At 43.4% G+C, this 22,285-nt stretch overlaps 1 protein-coding gene and 1 pseudogene across 1 annotated transcript; one reads left to right on the top strand and one right to left on the bottom strand.

The window, feature by feature from the left end:
- Window positions 1-7,484: 7,484 nt before the first annotated feature.
- Window positions 7,485-10,215, top strand: LOC112898477 (oligopeptide transporter 1-like). The gene is made up of 5 exons (XM_025966808.1): window positions 7,485-7,937; window positions 8,040-8,137; window positions 8,310-8,882; window positions 9,010-9,286; window positions 9,409-10,215. Exons 1-5 carry the CDS (start codon window positions 7,593-7,595, stop codon window positions 10,213-10,215), a joined length of 2,100 nt encoding a protein of 699 aa, XP_025822593.1. The 5' UTR covers window positions 7,485-7,592.
- Window positions 10,216-15,223: 5,008 nt separating this feature from the next.
- LOC112896245 lies at window positions 15,224-20,049 on the bottom strand (annotated as a pseudogene).
- Window positions 20,050-22,285: the final 2,236 nt, after the last annotated feature.

The raw sequence follows: 22,285 nt of genomic DNA, 5'->3' as shown, positions 1-22,285 counted from the left end.
GACTCTCGTCGCGGATTTCTCTGAAGCCCCGAACCAAGGTTCGGAAGAAACTAGTTTGACTAACCCCAACCCCACCAGCGAAGGCAAGCCCCGGACATAAACCCTACTTGATTACACTGCAACCTATGCTATTATTTATGTATTATTTTATGCATTACGTTCTTAGGAGTTGTTTGAAAACTTAGTTGCATTATTCCAAGAACCAATGTAATGAACACTAGAATTGGAGTCCGACTAGCTGCTCTGCTTATAGGACCGGTAGAAGTCGAGTGATTTCCTGTCACTCGCGCGATTTAGGAATTGTAATGTTTACAATCCTGTTATCACCATAAGGATGCCGGACGGGAGTTTTATGAGGTATCATGGTCAAGATGATACCCCGTCTGTGTTGATGAATTTGTTAAGGTCGCAGTGTGTGGTAGCGGTGGTTAAGCGTTTGAAAGTACTAGCCACATGCCGTGAAATATGGTAAGCGGTAAGCCTAGTAACCGATCGGCCCGAGGAGTGGACATACCCCCCACCACATGTATTTGCTTCTTTTGGTTACTTTGTTCGACGTGTAGGCATATGTGTTGCTGGGCAACCAGGAGTACGGGTTTTGTAGTCGCGCTACAGACGTACGTCCTGCACTTTTGTAGTGCGTATGACCTGCAGTCGCTTGTGGTGGATCTGATCCACGAGTCGGAATGAAAGGCAAACGGTTGCTTAGGAATTACCCTGTGGTATTCCAAGCGTGTGTGTTAGGTTTACCTTGCAAGGGTTGAATCTCGATTCAGAATCGTCCGCCTCTCACGATGTATGAGACTGCTTATCCCCTTTATCACATAGAGTAACAAGAGCAATTATGTGATTATTAAAGATAATGTTTGAGTAAAGATTCTACCATGTTTGGATAGCTATAGGTGCTTACCTAGAATGGTTAATCAACTAGAATCTGAAAACTAAAAATTGAAATTAAGGATCTACTCTTTGTTGCTTTTCAGCTGAAAACCCTACCCAAAGCTAAAAGCCATCATGAGTCTAGTTATGGGCTAAGATATACCCAATTCCGGGTAAGTCTTGCTGAGTATTAGTATACTCAGCCTTGCTTTGTTGATTTAATTCAGGTAACCCTTCTGAGGAGCCCGCATTCATTACACCATGGCCTTACCCTTTGCCTGATGGTTGGTCCGTGGAATGGGATCCGTCCCCGGCCAGCACAGACCCCGCCGAGTGATATTATGCTAGGGCTAGCATAATCACTGTAATGACGCTGTGTATATCAACTCCGCTTTTCAAATTCCGCTGCTTAAACCAGAAACCCGAACTTGTGTTGTAATAAACTCTCCTCAATGAGAACAAACGTTATTTTGTATATTTTTGTAATATAACTGCCTGTGGTGTAAATTATTTTGGCATTGTATCTCTGGACTCACCTTCGTGTGAGGTACCTTGTTGGATCCTGAGTTCGGTGGTTTATCGGGACGTTACCCGACAGACCAATAGTTTTATGCCGGTTGAAGTACGATGTAGTCTTTCAGTGAGGACTCGCGTACTTGAACCAGTATAATTCAGGTTGGTTCTGCCACAGCTATGCAAGATGAGATGGAGTCACTTAAAAAAGAATGGTACTTAGGATTTAGTCAAATTGCCCAAGGATAAAAAGCGGGTCCATTGCAAATGGATTTTCAAAAGAAAGGAAGCTTGATGAGGACATGACACCCATGCATATGACCATGATTGGTGCATCACATAGAAAAGGAGTCCAACAAGGGTGTCCAAGTAAAGAAGGAGGCCCAAGACTAATTCAGTTCGAGCCGCCAAGGTGGAGGCCCAAAAGAACTCAAGTTCGAGTCCACCTCGGGGTCCAAGAGCAGCACGCACCAAAAATGACGCCCATGTCGCATACGGAGTCCATTTTGGACATTCTTTATATGAATGGAAAAAGAATTTCATAGAGCTTCCAATGGTACCGGTCCCACATCAAAATTCCATATGAGTCAACGGAAATTGTCGAAACAAGTGGATGTCCAGAATGTGTCAGGGTGCTACGCCGTCGTCTTTTGGGCTGTTGGCACATGTATCTAGGTCGACCCTTGGAGCATATATTTAGTAGCTACCGCTACATTATTGTTTGGATTTTGTTTAGTTCTAGTTTTCCATCAAGAAACAGATACCTTTCATTATAACTGTGACGTCGAGTCCTTTTACTGTGAATCAGGGCTCCCGTTTTTGTTCTACATCATTGTGGAGATTAGTCCTTTTGTGTTTAGAGCTTGAACCCCATATTTATCTTTGCTTCATACATATTTGCAATTTCAGATTGCGTGTTTATCCTTTCTTGCTTGTGTTCTTCAATTCCCTTGCAGGGAAAAGCCTTCTTGGTGAGGTTAATCGAGTTGTACTTGGTTGATAACCAATAGAGCAGTAGTGTAATGGTTGCAGGGGTTCAAATCACATCTGATTAGAAGTCTGAATCCCAAATCGCCAACATCGAGTTCTCCATCCATCGAGTCTATCATACCTATTAGAAGATCGGGCTAGTGCTACATCAAAGCTATTTCTCCAAGTGAGCCAGCAAGGTATAAAGCAAGGTTGGTTGCTAAAAGCTACAGTCAGATTCCAGGTATTGATTTTAATAATGTCTTTTCCCCAGTTGTGAAGCTTAGTTCTATTCGCATATTACTCAGTATTGTTGCTATGTATGATTATGAACTGGAACAATTAGATGTTAAAACTGCTTTCTTACATTACTATTTGTAGATTAAAGAAATCTCTTTATGGCTTGAAACAATCTCCTAGGCCATGGTATAAGAGATTTGATTCATTTATGCTCTCTCATGGTTTTAAGCAATCTAATTATAATGGTTCAGCTATTTATTTGCTTCTTTATGTTGATGATATGCTGATTGCTGTAAAAAATAAATCAAAAGTAGCATTGAGTGTTGTCAATAGATACATGGCTAATCCTGGCAAAGAGCATTGGAATGCAGTTTAGTGGATCTTCAGATATTTGCGAAGTACTTCTAGTCCTTGTTTGCAGTTTGGGAAATATAGAGATGGACTTGTTGGTTATGTTGATTCCGGTTATGATGGTGATTTGAATAAGAGGAGGTCTCTCAGAGGTTATGTTTTCACCATTGGTGGTTATGTTGTTAGTTGGAAAGCAAGTTTGCAGGCTATTGTTTCTTTGTCCACTACTGAAGCTAAACATATGGCTATTTCTAAAGCTGGTAAAGAAGCTATTTGGTTGAGAGGTTTATACTCTGGGCTTTGCGGGTTTTCTTCTTGCATTACTATACATTGTGATAGTCAAGGTGCTATTTGCCTTACTAAAGATCAAATGTTTCGTGAAAGAACAAACTACATTGATACGAGATATCATTTATTTGAGGTGTTATTGCTAAAGGTGATGTTAAAATATGCAAGATAAGTACTCATGACAATCCTACTGATATGATGACTAAGCATGTTCTTGTAGATAAGTTTGAGTTACACTCAAGCTTAGTTGATGTTAAAGTTTAAGTCCTAGTGACTTTTGGCGTCGGCGATTATTTATTATTGAAGTGAGTTCATTGATGATACTTCATTTTCTACAAGATGGAATTCATCTCAAGGTGGAGTTTGCTGGATGTGATCCGAATTATAACATGTGTCTTGTGGGGACGCCTGGAGGGCCTACGGTTCAGATTATGTGTTTAGCGGATTTTTTTTCCATATTTCACTGCAATCAGTTCAGTCTGCCCATATATACATCTTGTAAGCCGCATGGGAAGAGTTGACGACTCATTGTATTTCCTGCGTTGTAACTCTCTTATTGTAGTGAAGATCGCCGGTTGGCGTCCGTGTTTTTTCCTACTAAGGTTTTCCACGTAAAAATCGTGTCTCGTGTTCTATCTCGTTTTTGCATTATTTGCTAACATCACCAATTTGAGTTTCCTCCTGGAGTTTTTTGGTTGAAAAATCATGATGCTGATGTCACGCAAGACAAGCAAAGATTGACAGCGATCGCCTACAAGGAGGCAAAGCTTTCCTTGCGTTGGTGACCAGTGGGCTGGGATAGATCGGTCGTGGGTGTTGGGAATGGGAAAGAGAAGAGAAACCCTAATCATTTCTCAATTTATAAGGTGAAGATTTTCAATAAAACCACCCACAAACCACTTAATTTGAAAATATATGTCTACTTTATCAATTGTATATTACTAAAATCCACCTCTAAAGAACACAAATTTGAAACCAATCCGCATATGGTGCTTCCCAACAAATAAACTACAACTATCAAGTAAAATAACTTTGTGATAAACGCATGGGTGTGATGCACTTAATGCATGCCCTGACTTAGTTTTTTTTTCCTTTTGCTCCATGTCCTTCCACACTCGTCCTTACAAGTGTCCCCGGATCTACAAACCTACACTATACACGTATTCTCCAACTCTTGAACTAATTGCCTTTGGCTATATCAATGATCCGTTCTATTAATGTTTGATGATATAGCTGGTTATCATTAATATATCAGTATTATATACTTTATCAAAAAAAATGTTCAACTATGCATGACATATTCACACATGTCACTTATCAGAGCTCACCAATATGGTTGATAGCCACCATAGTTGCCGCTACACAATGAACACTGGTCCACAATTCCACAAGCATCACCACAACCTGCAAACCAACCTCACATGCTCAATCCTAGTCATTTATCAGCCTATACTGCTCTAGCACCACGAATTCAATTTTCGTCCACTATGTTCTATAGAACCACTAATGCATCCACTTCCATATAATTTGTTCTAGTCCTATGAACATGTTGACTTGTTTAGTTTTAAATTCATTTTTAACCCTCTAACTATAGATAGAATCCAATTTTGGCCCTCAAACCCCAACTATCTTTGGCACTTCGATGGTCAAAATCGTTTTTCATGGCCAGTTTCAATGGTGGCTTTGTTGGTTCCAAAGGTGGTTTAGGTCGGTTTTTGCACTACGTCACATGCCAAATCATCTATCACCGCCACTTTAGCATGGTCAAACGTACTAGTACCTGACCTCTAGCAAAAGGGAGTACGGTCATCAGGAGAAATCAACAAAAAGGAGGACCTAGAGAAAAATATTATTGAAAAAGGTGCATTGTGGTCGGCCACATCAACATCATGCAAGATGGAGTGGTACGCAACCAGACAAAATCACCTTTGGAATAGGCCAAACGCGCAAAACAGATGTTATTATAGTGAGACTGGTTTTCATGTGCATGTGGCATCTGCCTACTGTCCGATTAACGTATGTGGTGGTAATTCACCTTGAGAGGCTAATGCCGTCAGCACTCACAGGCCTTCGTACATGATGTCAGACCCACAACAGATGATGTCAGACCCACAACAGCCACTCGCTAGCTGCTTCCCATATGTTCGTTCGGCCCCACGTGTGTCAGTCCCCCCCCCCCCCCCCCCCGGGACACACACACACACACTTTCATCATAATCTCATGCTGTGTTTCGGTTTCTCTCCCTTGAAAAAATCAGCTCTAGAAGTTGCCGCTGGCAAGGAGCATATCGCCCTAGCTCAGGATCGAGCAAAGGATCCAGGTGTGGTGGAGCCATGTGTGACTGCTGTTGTGCCTGATGGTGAAGGGCGCAGTGGCGGAGCTGGATTGGCTGCCTCTGGTGAGCTGCGCACCAGTCTCAGCGAAGCGAGCTCGGGAAACTACAGCGATCTCATGTCGGTCCAAGCTAGGTGCAGAGTGAGCTACGTGGCTGACCAGGCATGATGGAGCTCCCCGCACTAGAGCTTTGCCCCCCAGCTCCAGCTCTTATTTTGGATCTGCTTTTGTTCTGAGGTACGTTGATATGCTTTTGTATATTTTAATTTTATGCAGTTTTATGCATTATGTAAGCAAACAATTCAGATTGAGCACTTTCGTGAAGTTATGATCCAAAGCAGTTGATGTTGACATACTGACAACATTCTTATCAGATTGTTTGTGATGATTCTTGTTTCTTGCCTGTTTTGGTTCTCGTCAAATTCGTTCATGTTCCAATCCCAAATTTTATTTGACTCAATTTCAGACTGGAAAATGCATGTCATGTATTATTCATTTCCATGCATCAATTTGAGTTTGGAAAAGGAACTTCTTGGACAAAATGTTTGAAATCACTTTTTGTCAGTAGTCAATGGTAACCTTTCAAGGGGTACTATGCTTTTTGTATATTTTGATTTTATTAATACTCGGTTCAATTAAGTATAGTCTTTCTTTCATTTTTACTGACTCTATATGTGACAAGGATGAGATTAGCCTGCCTTTTCTAAATTCAGGGACCTACATGCAGAGATGGATTTCTAGCATTCAATTCTGGATATGAATTTTTGCAGTCTAAATTGGATATCTGGATTCATGTGAAATTATTGGTTAGGATTTTTGCAATATAACTGCATCTGGACTTCAACAATAAAAATGCTACAAATCAATACAAACAGAATCTATATCCTGGATGAAATTTAAAACATCAATAATAAGATTGCTAGATATCAATTTTCTGCTCGCAAGTGAAACAAAAGTGTGTGAGCATGGCGATAGAGAGGAAACAACGATAGAGTAAAAGACCATCAACTGCACAATTACATTATACGAAGGTACACCAATGCAGGCTAGCACCACCGAGTGAAGGGCTCTTCATGTGTACGTATATGTCAGCATTTGGCCTAGGGTACACATGCCCACAAGGGCACATGAGAATTTTTTTTATTATAGCTACGGAACCAAAGATACCTTGGAAGTCGGAGGAGCAAAATCAAACTTTGGCGTTAGTTGTACCATCAAACATGGACTTCTACCTTAATTTTATTTTACACAGATATAGTGGCTGAAGTCAGTGATACAAAAAAACTCGAATACGGTAGAAATGTGGATATATCGAATAGAATAAAATGATGAAATCTCCTGAATATGCCGAGATTAGGCAATTTGACCACAAGGTTCATCGAGCCCAGCAACCACAAGCTAAGGTTGATCAAACCCACGTAGTGTTGTGGCTTGCATGCCTAGCTGCAGATTCCGTCCAAGTGAACGCTCAGAACCCCCAAATATAGATGTATGCCAATTGTCAAATATTCCTGTTCCTCCACTTGTCCTCCCACGAAACAGAATCAAAGAGCAGACAACAAGATGTACGTCCCAGAGGCCACACTAGATTCTCACTCAAATATAGGATATATACTAGCTATTTTGGTGAGAGGAGACGAGCCAATCAAACGGACGAGGCACTCAACCTACGGCGTCGTGCTCATCACGAGCACCGGGGCGGAAACAAAGGGAATTCTCGGCAGCTGGGCGGACAGACGGACTCCGACGAGCACTTCCCGATGGTGAAAACCGGCGGTAAAGAGAAACATAACCGGCAACTCGATCGATCCGGTTGAAATGAAATTCTATGGATATTTTCACGTGCATTCCCGTTCCAGACCACGAAGAGGTGAACGAATCAACGTAACATTGATTCGCAGGCGAGGACGACGAGGAAGAGGTGAACGACCACCCGATCGAGGAGGTCCGGAACACGGTACCAATCAGCGACGACCCGTCGGAGCCGTGCCTGACGTTCCGGACATGGGTCCTGGGGATGTCCTCCTGCGTGATGCTCGCCTTCGTCAACGAGTTCTTCAATTACCGCTCCTCCCAGCTGAGCATCGGCACGGTGGTGGTGCAGATCGCGTCGCTGCCCATCGGGCGGCTTATGGCGTCCACGCTGCCAGAGCGGCCGATCCGCGTGCCGCTCACCGGCGGCAGATGCTCCTTCTCCCTCAACCCGGGCCCCTTCAGCCTCAAGGAGCACTGCCTCATCATCATCTTCGCCGGCGCCGGGTGCAGCGGCGTCTACGCCCTCAACATCATCGCCATCGTCAAGGTCTTCTACAAGCGCCAGACCAACCCCTACGCTGCCATGCTGCTGGCGCAGACCACCCAGGTAGATTATTGAGGCGGGAAATTTCACTCCAATAGGATTCGTTCATGCCTCGCTCTCACTCAACTATATATATATATATATATATATGGCTTTTATTTGTAGCTGCTTGGATACGGCTGGGCTGGCCTGTTCAGGAAGTTTTTGGTTGATTCGGCTTATATGTGGTGGCCTATCAACCTTGTCCAGGTCACCCTCTTCAGGTCCTAGCTAGCCTTTTGTGGCTTCTTCACCTACATTTCGAAATCAAATCAAATGTTGTGTTTCCATCGTCGATCTCATCTCGGTCGACTAGCTAGAATCAAATAAATTTTATCTCTGTCGTCGCTGTTCTCGATCTGTTCTCTTCATCGTCGATCTCATCTCGGTCGACAGAGCAATGCACGAGGAGGAGAAGCGTCCCAGGGGAGGGCTGACGCGGCTGCAATTCTTCATCATCGTGATGATCTGCAGCTTCGCCTACTACCTCATCCCCAGCTACCTGTTCCCGACGATCAGCACCATCTCGGTGCTCTGCCTGGTGTACAAGGACTCGGTCACGGCGCAGCAGATCGGGTCCGGCCTCAAGGGCCTGGGCGTCGGCTCCTTCGGCCTGGACTGGAACACCGTGGCCGGGTTCCTCGGCAACCCGCTGGCGTCGCCGGCCTTCACCATCGTCAACGTCATGGCCGGTTTCGCGCTCAGCACCTACGTCGCCGTGCCGCTGCTCTACTGGACCAACACCTACAACGCCAAGCGCTTCCCGCTCATCTCGCCTCACGTCTACGACGACGCCGGCGAGGCCTACGACACCAGCCGCGTCCTCGACCCAAAGACATTCGCCCTCAACCTCAAGGAGTACAACGCCTACAGCCGCATCAACGTCAGCGTGCTCTTCGCCATCAACTACGGCATTGGCTTCGCCAGCCTAATGTCCACGCTCTCGCATGTCGCGCTCTACCACGGCAAGTGAGTGAGTAAGATCAGTCGTCGTCTCGCCGTTTCTTCATTTAATTCATTCAGTTGCCACGCTAGCTAGCTCCTGCTTGCTTGCTTCTCATGAATTTATTTATTTTATTATGGGTGGTACGTTCAGAGAGATTTGGGACCTGTGCCGGAAGGCAGCCGCGGGGAAGAAGGCGGACGGCGGTAAGGAGCAAGACGTGCACACGAGGATCATGAAGAGGAACTACAAGCATGTGCCGCAGTGGTGGTTCCTCCTCATGCTGGCCATCGTCCTGGCGCTGTCCCTCTTCACCTGCGAGGGGTTCGGCCGGCAGCTGCAGCTGCCCTACTGGGGCCTCCTCCTCGCCTGCGCCATCGCCTTCTCCTTCACCCTGCCCATTGGCGTCATCTCCGCGACAACCAACATGGTGAGCGAGAACAAACGTACTGTACTGTATTGTACTGTACTAGGGTAGTAGATAAATATAATTGAAGGAAATTGCATTGATCCCTCCGTCCGGCGATTTCCAATGCTGTCTGCTGCGTTCAGCAACCCGGGTTGAATGTCATCACGGAGCTCATCATCGGGTACCTGTACCCCGGGAAGCCATTGGCCAACGTGGTGTTCAAGACGTACGGCTTCATCAGCATGGGCCAGGCGCTGGCGTTCGTGTCGGACTTCAAGCTGGGGCACTACATGAAGATACCCCCGCGGTCCATGTTTTTCGCGCAGCTTGCCGGCACGCTGACGGCATCCACGGTGCACTTCGCGACGGCGTGGTGGCTGCTGACGACGGTCAGGAACATCTGCGACGTGGAGAAGCTCCCCGCCGCCGGCAGCCCCTGGACGTGCCCCGGCGACGACGTCTTCTACAACGCCTCCATCATCTGGGGCGTCGTCGGCCCGCTGCGGATGTTCGGCCGCCTGGGCAACTACTGGCAGATGAACTACTTCTTCCTTATCGGCCTCCTGGCGCCGGTGCCCGCCTGGCTGCTGCAGCGCGCCTACCCGCGCAGCCGCGTGCTCCAAAGCGTCAACCTGCCGCTCATCTTCGCGGGCGCAAGCGGGCTGCTCCCCGCGCGCACCGTCAACTTCCTCATGTGGGGACTCGTCGGCTTCCTCTTCAACCACGTCGTCTACCGCCGGTACAAGGCCTGGTGGATGCAGTACAACTACGTGCTTGCTGCGGGCCTCGACGCCGGCGTCGCCTTCATGGGCGTGTTCACCTTCGTGGCGCTGGGCTACTTCGACATCTACGGACCACAGTGGTGGGGCGGTGTCGCCGACGACCACTGCAACCTGGCGCCGTGCCCCACGGCGCCAGGGGTCGTGGCCAAGGGATGCCCGCTAGTATAGCTACCACAACCATGTGTGCATACAAATCAAGATGAAGAATCTGTGTAAATTTTTTAGTTCAGTTATGCAACGATCATTATTGATTCGTGATAAAGTACATGTAGGTACGGATGAAGGGGAAAAAAATCCACACAAGCTACGCTCTGAACTCAAATAGTTTTGGTTTAAAAACATTCAAATGCCAGACGAACAGGATTGGCTTGTATTAGGAGATTTTAACCTGATAAGGTCTCCAAACAATAGGAATAGAGATGGTGGTGACATCAACGAAATGCTCCTTTTAACGAGGCTATTATTGCCTTAGGTCTCCTAGAGATACCTTTATTTGGCAAGAAATTCACCTGGACTAACAAATAACACCCGTCACTTCTTGAAAGATTGGATTGGTTTTTCACCTCGGCCTTCTGGTAACCTGCTACCCAAGTACTAAAGCTTATACTCTGGTCTCAGAAGTATCGGATCACACACCTTGCATTGTGGAGATTTCAACTGACATACCTAAAGGCAATCTCTTTCTGTTTGAAAATTACTGGATGGAGCATGAGCATTTTTTTTCAGGTGGTTATGCATGGCTGGTTCCTACCTACTTTTCACAAAGATGCAGCAAAAATTCTGATGGCCAAATTCAAGAATCTCAGGAGGGTTCTAAAGGCTTGGCAAAAACATATTTCCAGTCTATCTGCCAACATAGAGAATGTTAAATCAGTCCTATCTCTGATGTAAATTCTGGAAGAACATAGGGACTTAACAGTAGAAGAATGGAGCTTCAAAAATCTTTTAAGCGACAAGTTAAGTTCCCTGCTGCACCAACAGAAAATATACCGGAAGCAAAGAGGTACAGTCACGTGGGTTAAGTTTGGGGATGCAGGGGCCAAGTTCTTCCATACTAATGCAACCATACGACATAGAAAAAAACTAATCACTTGCTTGAAGACCAATGATGGAACTGAGGTTTATAACCATGAGGCTAAAGAAGAAATGTTATGGAATGCCTACAAGGACAGACTTGAAACTTCCAACCCTATGCAAATGCCACAACAACTTGAAGATCTCATCATTATGGCAGAGAATCTGGATCTGCTAGACATCCCTTTCAGTCATGAAGAGATAGACATGGTAGTGAACAGCTTGCCTACTGACAAAGCTCCTGGTCCAGATGGTTTAACAATTACTTCATAAAAATTGTTGGCATATCATTTCAGAGGATTTCTATGCCCTTTACGAGGGGTTTCAGAAAGGAGAAGTGTGTTTGCAGAGCATCAATGGATCCTATATAACCTTGTTACCAAAAGTCGACTCACCTCCCAGCATAGGAGATTACAGGCCCATTTCTCTTCTAAACTGCTCAATGAAACTGATCACCAAACTCTTGGCAAACAGGTTGCGGCAGGTGATCATGCAATTAGTGCATAAGAATCAATATGAATTCATCGGAACTAGGACTATCCAAGATTGTCTAGCTTGGTCCTTTGAGTATCTCCATTTGTGTCATCGGTCCAGGAAAGAAATCATTTATCTTGGAAATGGATTTTAAAAAAAAGCTTTTGACAGAATGGAACATGCAGCTATGTTGGAACTCATGAGGGTCAGAGGTTTCAGTAATAACTGGTTAAGCTGGATGCAAAATATTTTTGGCTCAGGAACTTCTTCAGTTTTGCTCAATAGTGTACCCGGTAAAACTTTTTACTGCACAAGAGGGGTTAGGCAAGGTGACCCTCTTTCTCCTCTCCTTTTTGTGCTGGCAGCAAACCTGTTACAATCTCTAGTCAATAGAGCTGTGGGTCAAGGACTTCTCAACCTGCCAATCCCTTGTACTTCAGATACAAACTTCCCAATCATTCAGTATGCTGATGACACCCTAGTCATTATGGAAGGATGTTTGAACCAGCTACAGGTCTTGAAGGAACTTTTAACTGTTTTCATAGAAGCAACAGGCCTGAAGGTGAACTACCAAAAATCTTTGATGATCCCTTTAAACATTTGAGAACTCACCTTGGATACTTTAGCCACTAGCTTCAATTGTGCAAAAGGAAGCTTGCCCTTTACCTACCTTGGTTTGCCCCTAGGAACAACTAAACCAAGAGTTGCAGATTTCTTACCTCTGATATCTAAATATGAAAGGCGTTTACAAGCCACCTCCATGTTTCTTTCCCAGGCAGGACGTTTACAAATGACAAATGCAGTTGTCACAGCACTACCAATGTATCATATGGGGACATATCTTCTGCCCAAAATAGTGATTGAACATGTTGACAAATACAGAAAACATTGCTTGTGAAGAGGTTCGGACATAAATGCAAAAAATCCACCAAAAGCAGCTAGGCACATGGTTTGTCTGCCAAAAGATGAAGGGGGACTTGGGGTTATCAACCTCAAGACACAAAATGAAGCTTTACTACTAAAAAATTTACAGAAGTTCTTTAATAAGACTGATACCCCTGGGTGAATTTAGTTTGGGAAAAGCATTACAGGGATGGCAAACTTCCAAATCACACTCAGAAAGTCTCTTTCTGGTGGAGGGACAATCTCAAACTTCTGGATGCATATAAAGGAATGGCTTTGGTTAATTTGCAGAATGGATTGACATGTCTTTTCTAGCTCGATTTGTGGGGAGGCTTGGTGCAACATCAGCAATCATGTTGGGTGAAGCGCTAAACTACAGTATTTTCAAAAGTAAAACTAATTTTATTATACTTATCAAATAAAAGTAAATAATAGAAAAAAATTCTTAGAATTAAAATGAAAATATATTCATACCCACTGACTATATTCAAATTACATCTGTGCATTCACATTCAACTTGACATTTCACATTCACTATTTCTAAACCCTAATTATTTTGATACTCTTTTGTTTGAGGCGAACACTCATCATCCCACGGCGTATGGGATGCAATCCAAGTTTGAAATATTTATTCAGGCTCTATATGCAAAAACCATCGAGAAGAAAATAAATCTTTATTTAGGAATATGTATCTATCGTTAACCTTGATTCTGCGGTGATGATATCATTTGGGGCCAACATTGATATCCGTGACATGGTGCGGTACAAGGACGTGATGAAGGAGTATGGCCTTGGTCCCAATGGTGGCATCCTCACCTCGCTCAAAGGTGATGATTTTTCCATTGCGACCAAGACCGTACTCCATCATCACGTCCTTATACCGCACAGTATCGTGAATGTCATTAGCCCCAAACGACAGTGTCATCACCGCATGGTAAAGGTTAATGACGAATACATGTTTCGAAATAAAGATTTTTTTACATCTCGATGGTTTCAATGGGAGCTTGAATAAATACATCATTAGAGTGTCAAAATAATTCCTTCATAATACAAAATAAATACCAAGTATATGTATTTTTTCACTTTGAAAATTTAGATATTTCCCATTCACTAATTATACATTTCACTAGCTTCAAAGCATAACAGTAATGGCCGCCCTTGGAAATACACATGTCACTTGAAATTAATTAAAAATAAATATTAGCATAATGATATATACACACATGTCACTTGAAATTAATTGAAAAAAATCAATCTACATTTCCCATATGCAAACTAACCACAATCAAATTCTAGTCATCGCTTCTAGCTATATATCTCAAATGAATGTGTCAATATCAAAAAAATCATGCTTATTCTCACTCTTTCTAATAATCATAAATTTCTCTAAATATAAAGTATGAAATGAAGCATAAGGACCATTAAAGAAGAGAGGATGAAATTCCCACCAATCTTGAGAAAAATGGGCAGCACCTACTCTCTAAAACGCCATGGGGAAGAAGAAGCCTGACCTCCAAATGAATGGCTTGGGCTCGGGGAGGAAGAAAGGTGATGATATATACACGAAGACACGTTAGTACCAGCTGGTGGCTTAAGCCGATACTAGATCTCTCCATTTAGTATCGGCTCGAGCCTCCCGCCGGTACTAAATATCCTCGGCACCATTTAGTACCGGCTGGAGCCCCCAGCCCAGTACTAAAGTGGCACTAGCCGTTGCCCCCTGGCGTCGGTGGTGCACTTTAATACCGGCTGAAGACTCCAGCCGGTACTAAATAGCTCCCCGGAGCACCGTTCTTTCGACCCGGTACTAAATGCAGGCCTTAGTACCGGCTCAAAATGCAACCAATACTAACACCAAGGACGAATACTTCACTGGCTTTGTGAGGAATAAACAAATATCTTTTAAGAAAGCAGTAGCCACAGAGCCCTTTCATAGGCTCTTCCATTTGCCACTCTCTGTAGAAGCCTTTGGACACATGGAGTCTTTACAGCAACTACTATAGAATTAACCATGATGATTGGTGGCACTATATTTGGGGCTCTCCTCATTTTTCATCAAAAAAGGCATATTTGCATCTCACTGGACATGCTCTTGTACATCCGATCTTCAAATGACTGGGGGACTCAAGCTGTCAGAATAAACATGAAGTCTTCTTCTGGTTGCTGCTTAAAGACCGTCTAAGCACCAGAAATTTGCTCCGAAGAACAATGGAATTGGATTCGTACACATGTGAACTTTGCACTTCAGGGGCTGAGGAAAACCTTGGAACATCTGTTCTTGCAGTGCCCCTTTGCCGCAGCATGCTGGAATCTGATTCACTTAACAGATCTCCCCACAAGCGATAATTTTTGATGCCATGGACAGCTTCAAGGCCCAACTTCACACACCTATCTTTTTAGACTTGGTCATCATTTTATGTTGGCAATCTGGACCTCAAGAAATGGTGTCATCTTCCAAGCACAACCCATGTTGCTATCTTCTTGCAAGACCTTTCAGAAAGAGCTCTCTTTGCTTATGCACATAGTAAAAGCAAAGCATAAAAAGTGTTTAGCAGAATGGATAAACTGATTTGGTTAATTTTGTTTGTCCTCATTTTCTTTCTTTCTTCTTTGTGTCCTGAGTCTGGTTTGTAAAGACCTTTTTATTTCTCTTTTAATTTAATTATATTCAGTAGGGGATGAAAATCCCCTCCTGTTGCTTAAAAAAAATAACCACTTGAGACAATTCAACTTCAAAATGAGTTCGATTAAGCATCCACCAACAGCGCAGAAAAAGGAGGTACAGGCGATCAGCTAACTCCCTAACCGACACTAGCAGCAAAACCATGAAAAGCTTTCTGTCTTCTACGCCTTCCTGGGTGCAATTTGGGTCTCCGCCTGCAGTGCATAAACATGGCATCAATAGTCAATCACCAAGTTCAAACACGACAACATTATGCTATGACAAATAAGCTCTATGAAGAGCATGTACCTGTTTCTTGACCGGCTCTTCCTTCTCGGATAGGATCAGCTCGATGTGGCATGGCGAGGACATGTAAGCTGCAAGAGGTAATCGAGATCGTGAGAACATTCAAAATGCTATAACGAAGTTAGATAAACATTTATATAATATTTTAACTCACGGTTGATTCGCCCGGCGATTCGCCCGGCGATGCTATACGGTGCTGAATGTTAGCCATAAAAAGGCGACATGTCCAGCAACTGAGCGTAGCAGAGATGCGTATGCTGCGTTGGTTCTGCGGGTATACAAGAAGGGATAGAGTCCGGAATGAAGAGATTCGAGATAGGGTCGGGGTGGCACACATCGGTTGAGATGGTTTGGACATGTACAACGGAGGCCTCCCGAGACGCCGGTGCTTAGTGGAGTTTTAAAGCGGGACGATAATGTAAAGAGAGGTAGAGGTAGACCTAGACTAACTTGGGACGAGACGGTTAAGAGAGACCTTAAGGAGTGGAATATCGCTAAGGAATTAGTTATGGATAGGAGCGCTTGGAGATTAGCTATTAACGTACCTGAACTAAGACCTTTGTTACTTTTTGTTTAACCCTTAACTCTTCCTTTGTCTTGTGCCCTTTTTATGTTTCCTATTCTTGTTTTTTGTGGGTTTCATCTCTAGCCTACCCCAACTTGCTTGGGACAAAAGGCTAAGTTGTTGTTGTTGTTGTTTAACTCACGGTTGATGCGCCCATGAGCACGGTAAGTCCGACGCCGCTGCTTCTGAGCTTGGTTCACCTGAATATGCGACACATAGAGTGTGTCTACATCCAAACCCTTAACCTACAGGCAAAAAAAAGGCTACATTCAGGAATCATGCAGTATGCAACAAGGACAGTTCAAAGGAGGTTATAGCAAGACAGCATACTTCAGCATTGCTCTCTGCATTCTTGAGAAGGTCCAAAATGAATCTAGCAGACTTGACAGGCCACCGTCCCTGACCATTTGAGTGGCGAGACTTAGCTTGGGCCGTACGTCCAACACCACCACAATACCTACCGAAGGAATGGCCTGCTTGTGGACAATCACATCTTCAATATACCTTTTTGCCTTGGCGAGCTGCAGCTTCCTGATGGCAAAAGCTGTCTCACGTGTGTTCTGAACAAATTGAGCGCAAAAATATCAAAGATGGTACTATTCAGTATGATATAATTAAAGTCTTAGAATTAACAACATGAGTGAACAAAATACTGGCCACAACAATGCCAGTTCCATTAGTTTCTCAAAAAAGTAAAGGAAATAAATCATGATACTTCGGTTTCTCATCATTTACTGAACCAGCTATCATAGTTTACCCAGAGAATGTTATAATATAATTTTCCTAAGGCTTGTAAGAATAGTCTCAAGAAAACAATATACCATGTTTTAAGCTTAAGAACAAGACAACACTGTTACACATAACATATTACGACATACCAGTGAAGAGTGAACTTGTAAATAACAAGTAGGTACTACAAGAATAATTTCATTGACATGGATTCACCCATCCAGTGGCCATAGTATGACCAATGGTTGAATCAAGAACAAAGTTTTTTCCCAAGATTCTACTTATAATCTGATTCAACTTAGGATATTCAATTACAGTTAGAACAGACCAAAGGACATAGGTAACTAAAAACCAAACAATGATTTTATTGATGAATGATCAGGACGGCTAATGCTTCGTTGCAGTAATTCAAGTTCTCGCATGAGTTAAATATAACAAAGTGCTAGCAAACGAACATGTGACATTTGATGCATTTGTATGTCTCAATGTATCAATCTTGACTAAACCTATGGCAATGGTGGGTCCGATCTGACAGTTCACCCAAAAAGGTGAATATGGTATCCTATAATAGAATAATGCAAGTAGAGAAAATAACATCCTATTTTTCATGTTGTAAAGTTCAACCATTGAAAAACCAAAGCTATCGCCATTAGACAATATGAAACAAAGGAGGAGAGGGATAGCCATACAAAATTCAAAGATTAATCTTTCCAGAATAAGCATTCTCATCCAAAGTAGACACAAAGTTTCTAGGCTGATGGGGTTGAGGAAACATGGTAACTCCCTGCAAGAGGTTTTTATAAGGTGGGGACGAAAATGACCCCATGTTCAAGGGACCGGGTCAATGTTCCCATGTCAAAGAATGCTGCCTTCGACCCCATTCTCTACAACTACCATGCCAATCAAAACCTTGAATCTATTCAAATCACTAGTCTTGAGAAATGAGAAATATGGCCTTATATTATGCTATTTTTCACTCCTTTCCAAATTATAGGCAGTTTTTACTTTTCTAGATACATAGTATTTGCTATGCACCTAAATATACACAATCTAGATAAATGGAAATATTATGTATTTTGAAAAGCCAAAATGACCTATAATTTGGAATGGAGTATTTGCTAAGGCAGTGGACATACCATGATAAATAGCTCATCCAGGAAAAATGAAAATAGCTTTCCCAAAGATGAAATGCCAACCATTACAGAAAACAATAGACAGTTTCCACTTTACGTTGGTAACCAAAATGTGGCAAAACTAACACAGCAATATATCAACATCGGAAGCTGATCCCAAGCTATGGTTAGCAAATTATGAGCGTGTAGCTAATGCTTTATTCCTAGGGATGTAAACGGTACGGATATTTCCCAACCGATCGACTGACCGAGAGGGGTCGGATAGTAATTCGGATATTATTTTCGGATATCCGGATATTTTCTCAAATATCGGATTGAATCCGGATACTTTTTTCGGGTATCAGATTCGGATACAAGAGCAGTATCTGTCAGATATTGGATATCCATTTGGATAATCTGGATAGTGAACTCGGATATTGGGTTCCAATAGTTGTATTATATTAAATATATACATTAATAAAAATCTGGTTTAATCTCTAAATATTTATAACTAATTCATTTCAAATCAAAAAATTATAAAACTACCACCAAAATTTTTTCTAAAAATATAATCTATGTATTGACGATGTATTTGGAGTTTGATCTTATTTGTTCCTAGTCTTTTAGTTCGAGGACTAAATTCGAACTGTAGCATTAGTTTGATAGTCAAAAATAGACTTGTTCTATATGAATAAAAACTGAAAAGGTTTCCAGACTAGTAAGTGAAGTGAGTGCAAGTTTTTTCTAAAGTATTTTTCTATCTATTCTAAATTCAACATTTTCAATTAAACATCCATTAATATGGTTGATTTTATTTGGTACATATATCTTGACTTTTCGTTCAAGTATCATATAATTTTATTCTTTCACCACAAACTAGTTATAATTTATGCTAGTCGAGTGGATAAACAATTACAGCAAGCGTGATATATATAGTTACTGATACATTCGTATTCGTAACCGAGGTAATCCGTATTCATATCTACATCCGACTGGTATCTGTGTCCGAATCCGACTGCGGTAGAAAATATGAAAACAAATATGATATCAGTGATATCCGTCCGTATCCGATCCGTTTACATCCCTATTTATTCCAACTATTTATTCCAACAAACACAGCTTAAATATGGGCAAGAGATAGTTTAAAAAAAAGCTGAGAGGTCAAATACAACTGTTGAATTAAATAGATTTTGCACCTGATCATAATTTACAACATTTCTAAATCAAGTGGGTATTTTGTAACTACAAAAACGAAATATTGCAGGAGGACTACGCAACTGAAAGAAACACATGTTGATTGAAATTGCATCGGAACAGAATCTCAGGCATTCTGTTAAAATGAATACCATTCAATTATACTTGTTAAGTCAATTTGAGTACACTTGTGACATCATCAACTGAAAGGCTCAAACTATCTGCATATTCTGTCAAAACTTTTCATCTAATAATATGAAGCCATATCTAAAGGGTAAAGTTTCGCATCGTACTGCTTAAAGAGAACAAAAATCTCAGATAGAACTATTCCCATTACACTTCCAAACTAGACATTTCAACTGCCACATGCACCTAAACCCATCTCATATATACCTAATTGCATGCATATACAGCAATACGAATTATAAAGCACAAAATAGAACAAACTGGCACGGATCAATTCTTTATTTACGCAAGAACTCACCTTAAAGTGCACACGCAAGTCCCGGCCCATGGCCTTGGCGGCTGAAAAAATAAAGGCAAGCGTCGTCAGCTTCGAGATCAAGATCCCTTGTACAAGGTGCAGCCACAGGAATTAGAGAAAGGATACGAGGTGAAGACGCTTACACTTTGTGAGGTTGGACGGCTCCCTCGAGTACCCTGCCTACAACAGGGAAAACGGGGATCAGAAGATCGCAGCAAAAACGGGGGAGGGGGAGAGAAGAAGCACAGATAGAGATCTACTGACCATGGTTGCAGGCCGAGCGGACCCGAGGTGGAGGTGGCGGCGCGTCGGCGAGCGAGCGAGGCGAGCAATGGCCAAGAGAGCTGTTCGGAGGAACCCTACGATGCCTAGAGGGAGTAAAAACCCTACTGGGCTTCAGTGGCGCGCCCGAATCATTGGGCCGCTATTATGCGGCCCAATTACGAAGTCACAGCTCAGAGCCATCAATCTACTGGATTTGGAGAATGGGAGGAGCTAAATTGTTATGGCTTCATGGCAGCAAGCCAGCAACGATAGGATAAGGCGATAAGTGTTGTGAATGGTGAACAATGAATCTTATGGAAGGGGCCGTATAGAATAAAACTTACAGTGATCCTACCCTCTGTTAAAAAACAAGTCATTCTAGCGTCAGAAACTTATCCTAAAAAACTCATTATAGATTTTGGGGGGTCTTGTGAATATTAAACAACTAATGAAAGCAGGTTCTATAATGGGTGAGTGCATGGAGATTTTTTTTTCTATTAGGACAATGACTGCATAGCACCAAGAGGACCAGGGACGGAAACTACTACGTGGTTTCCATGCAATGCAATTGGTTGACCGCAATTGAGAACAAGCGCTGAGCAAAGTGGTGCGACTGTCGGTGGATAGCCTACCGGTCTCGGGTTCGATCCCAGATAGGATCGGTAGTTCTCGCCGAGGTCTGCCCCTATTAATATTCATGAGTAAATTACACCACAAGTCTCTAAACTTGTCTTGCAGTTTCACCTATGCCCTAGACTCTCAAATCGTCCATCTGGATTCCTAAACCGTGATAAATGCTCCATCCAAGATCCCAAACGCGCCACGTGAGTTTCCGACGCCGACGTGACATGCCACGTGGTGCCACGCTGGCAAATATTTACAAAAATCCCCCTGCATAGTCTTATCTTCTCCCATTTGCTCCTCTCTCTCCCTCTCCAATCTCTCTTCCACCCTCCGTGTGTGCCCGCCGCCACATCCGCTTGGCGCTCGCCCGCTCCAGCTCGGCCAGCTCTGCGTGCCACCTCGCTTGCGCGTGGGCCTCGTCCGCCGCCGCCTTCAACGCCACCGCCTGCCGCAGCAGCTCGTGCGCCTCCTCCTCCTTCTTCGCCCTTGCTGCGGCTAGATCCGCCTCGTGCCGCGCCCGCTGGCGTCCCTGGTCCCGCCATCGCTGACGCCGATAGATAGCTAAACCTGCATAGAGGTGATGGCGTCACCCCGTGAGGAGACGGCAGGCGATGATAGGAGGATGAGTCCCAATCTTCCGAGAGGTACGGTAATCTTGATCGGTGGAGAACTTGATGTTGATGATTCAAGGCTCCGAACGAATAGAACCTCGCAATCACTACACACTGCTCCATTGGTTATTATCCGTGTCACACGAATGACCTCGCCATGAAAGCTTATCCTCGCAAGCGCAATCAAGAACACAAGCAAGAACAGGAGATGCAACCAAACAGACTTGATTACAAGATGGGGTCTCACAAACCGATGAACGGCGATACTGTTCTGGGACAGATTGAATCTAAGCAAAACCCAAACCCTAAAGAGGCGATGGCTACTGAATAAATGGGAGTTAGGGGCGTGCAAGTCCCCTGCATGCAACCCTAACGGGCTCCAACATGGTACACGGCCAACGGCCTAACAAACGGTTACACAGCACCCTGACAGATTCTGGACGGCCTCTTGTGTCGATGATTCCCGTCGACTCAGAAGGAATTTTGAGGTGGAACTAGTGCCATTGGAAGCTCTATGAAATTATGGTTCTAACTATATGTAGAACGTCCAAATCCGACTCCGTATGTGGCCAGGGCGTCAGTTTTGGTGAAGTTAGGTTCTGGAATCCGAGGTGGAGTTGAAGTCGAGTTGGACATGGACTCCTCCTTGGTGTGGACGTCCTAGCTCCTCCTCCTTGACCCCTTGGCCTTCTCCAAGTCCTTGCTGGTCCTTTCCATTGTTCCTAATCAATAACACATGCATGCAACCAAGCGTAAGTTCTGAAAAACAATTGACAAGGTTAGCACGTACTTGGAGATCCAACTGTCGCACACATGCTCTAGTGATCGGTGCTTGCATTGTATGCAAAGGAGAGATGTCCTCATCATCCTCCCCCTCTTGAATTGGAGTCGTCCTCAACTCAAGCTCATCTTCCTCACCCAAGTATGGGTTGAAATCTGAAATATTAAATGTGGGAATAACCCCAAACTCGGAAGGCAACTCAAGTTTATAGGCATTATCATTTATCTTCTCAGGAACCTTAAAAGGTCCAGCGGCGCGCGGCATGAGATTGGACTTTCGCAAATCCAGAAACCTATTTTTTCTCAAATGAATCCACACCAAATCATCGGGTTCCAATTTTACCTCCTTCCTACCTTTACTAGCAGCAATTCGATACTTTTCATTCATTTTTTCAATTTGCAACTTAGTAGTTTCATACAACTTAAGAATAAATTCAGAACATTGTGTAGCATCTA

This window comes from Panicum hallii, chromosome 6, assembly GCF_002211085.1.
Source record: "Panicum hallii strain FIL2 chromosome 6, PHallii_v3.1, whole genome shotgun sequence".
Lineage (NCBI taxonomy): Eukaryota > Viridiplantae > Streptophyta > Magnoliopsida > Poales > Poaceae > Panicum > Panicum hallii.
Note: the sequence above shows the minus strand (reverse complement) of the source record. Positions and strands in the feature narration are given on the sequence as shown.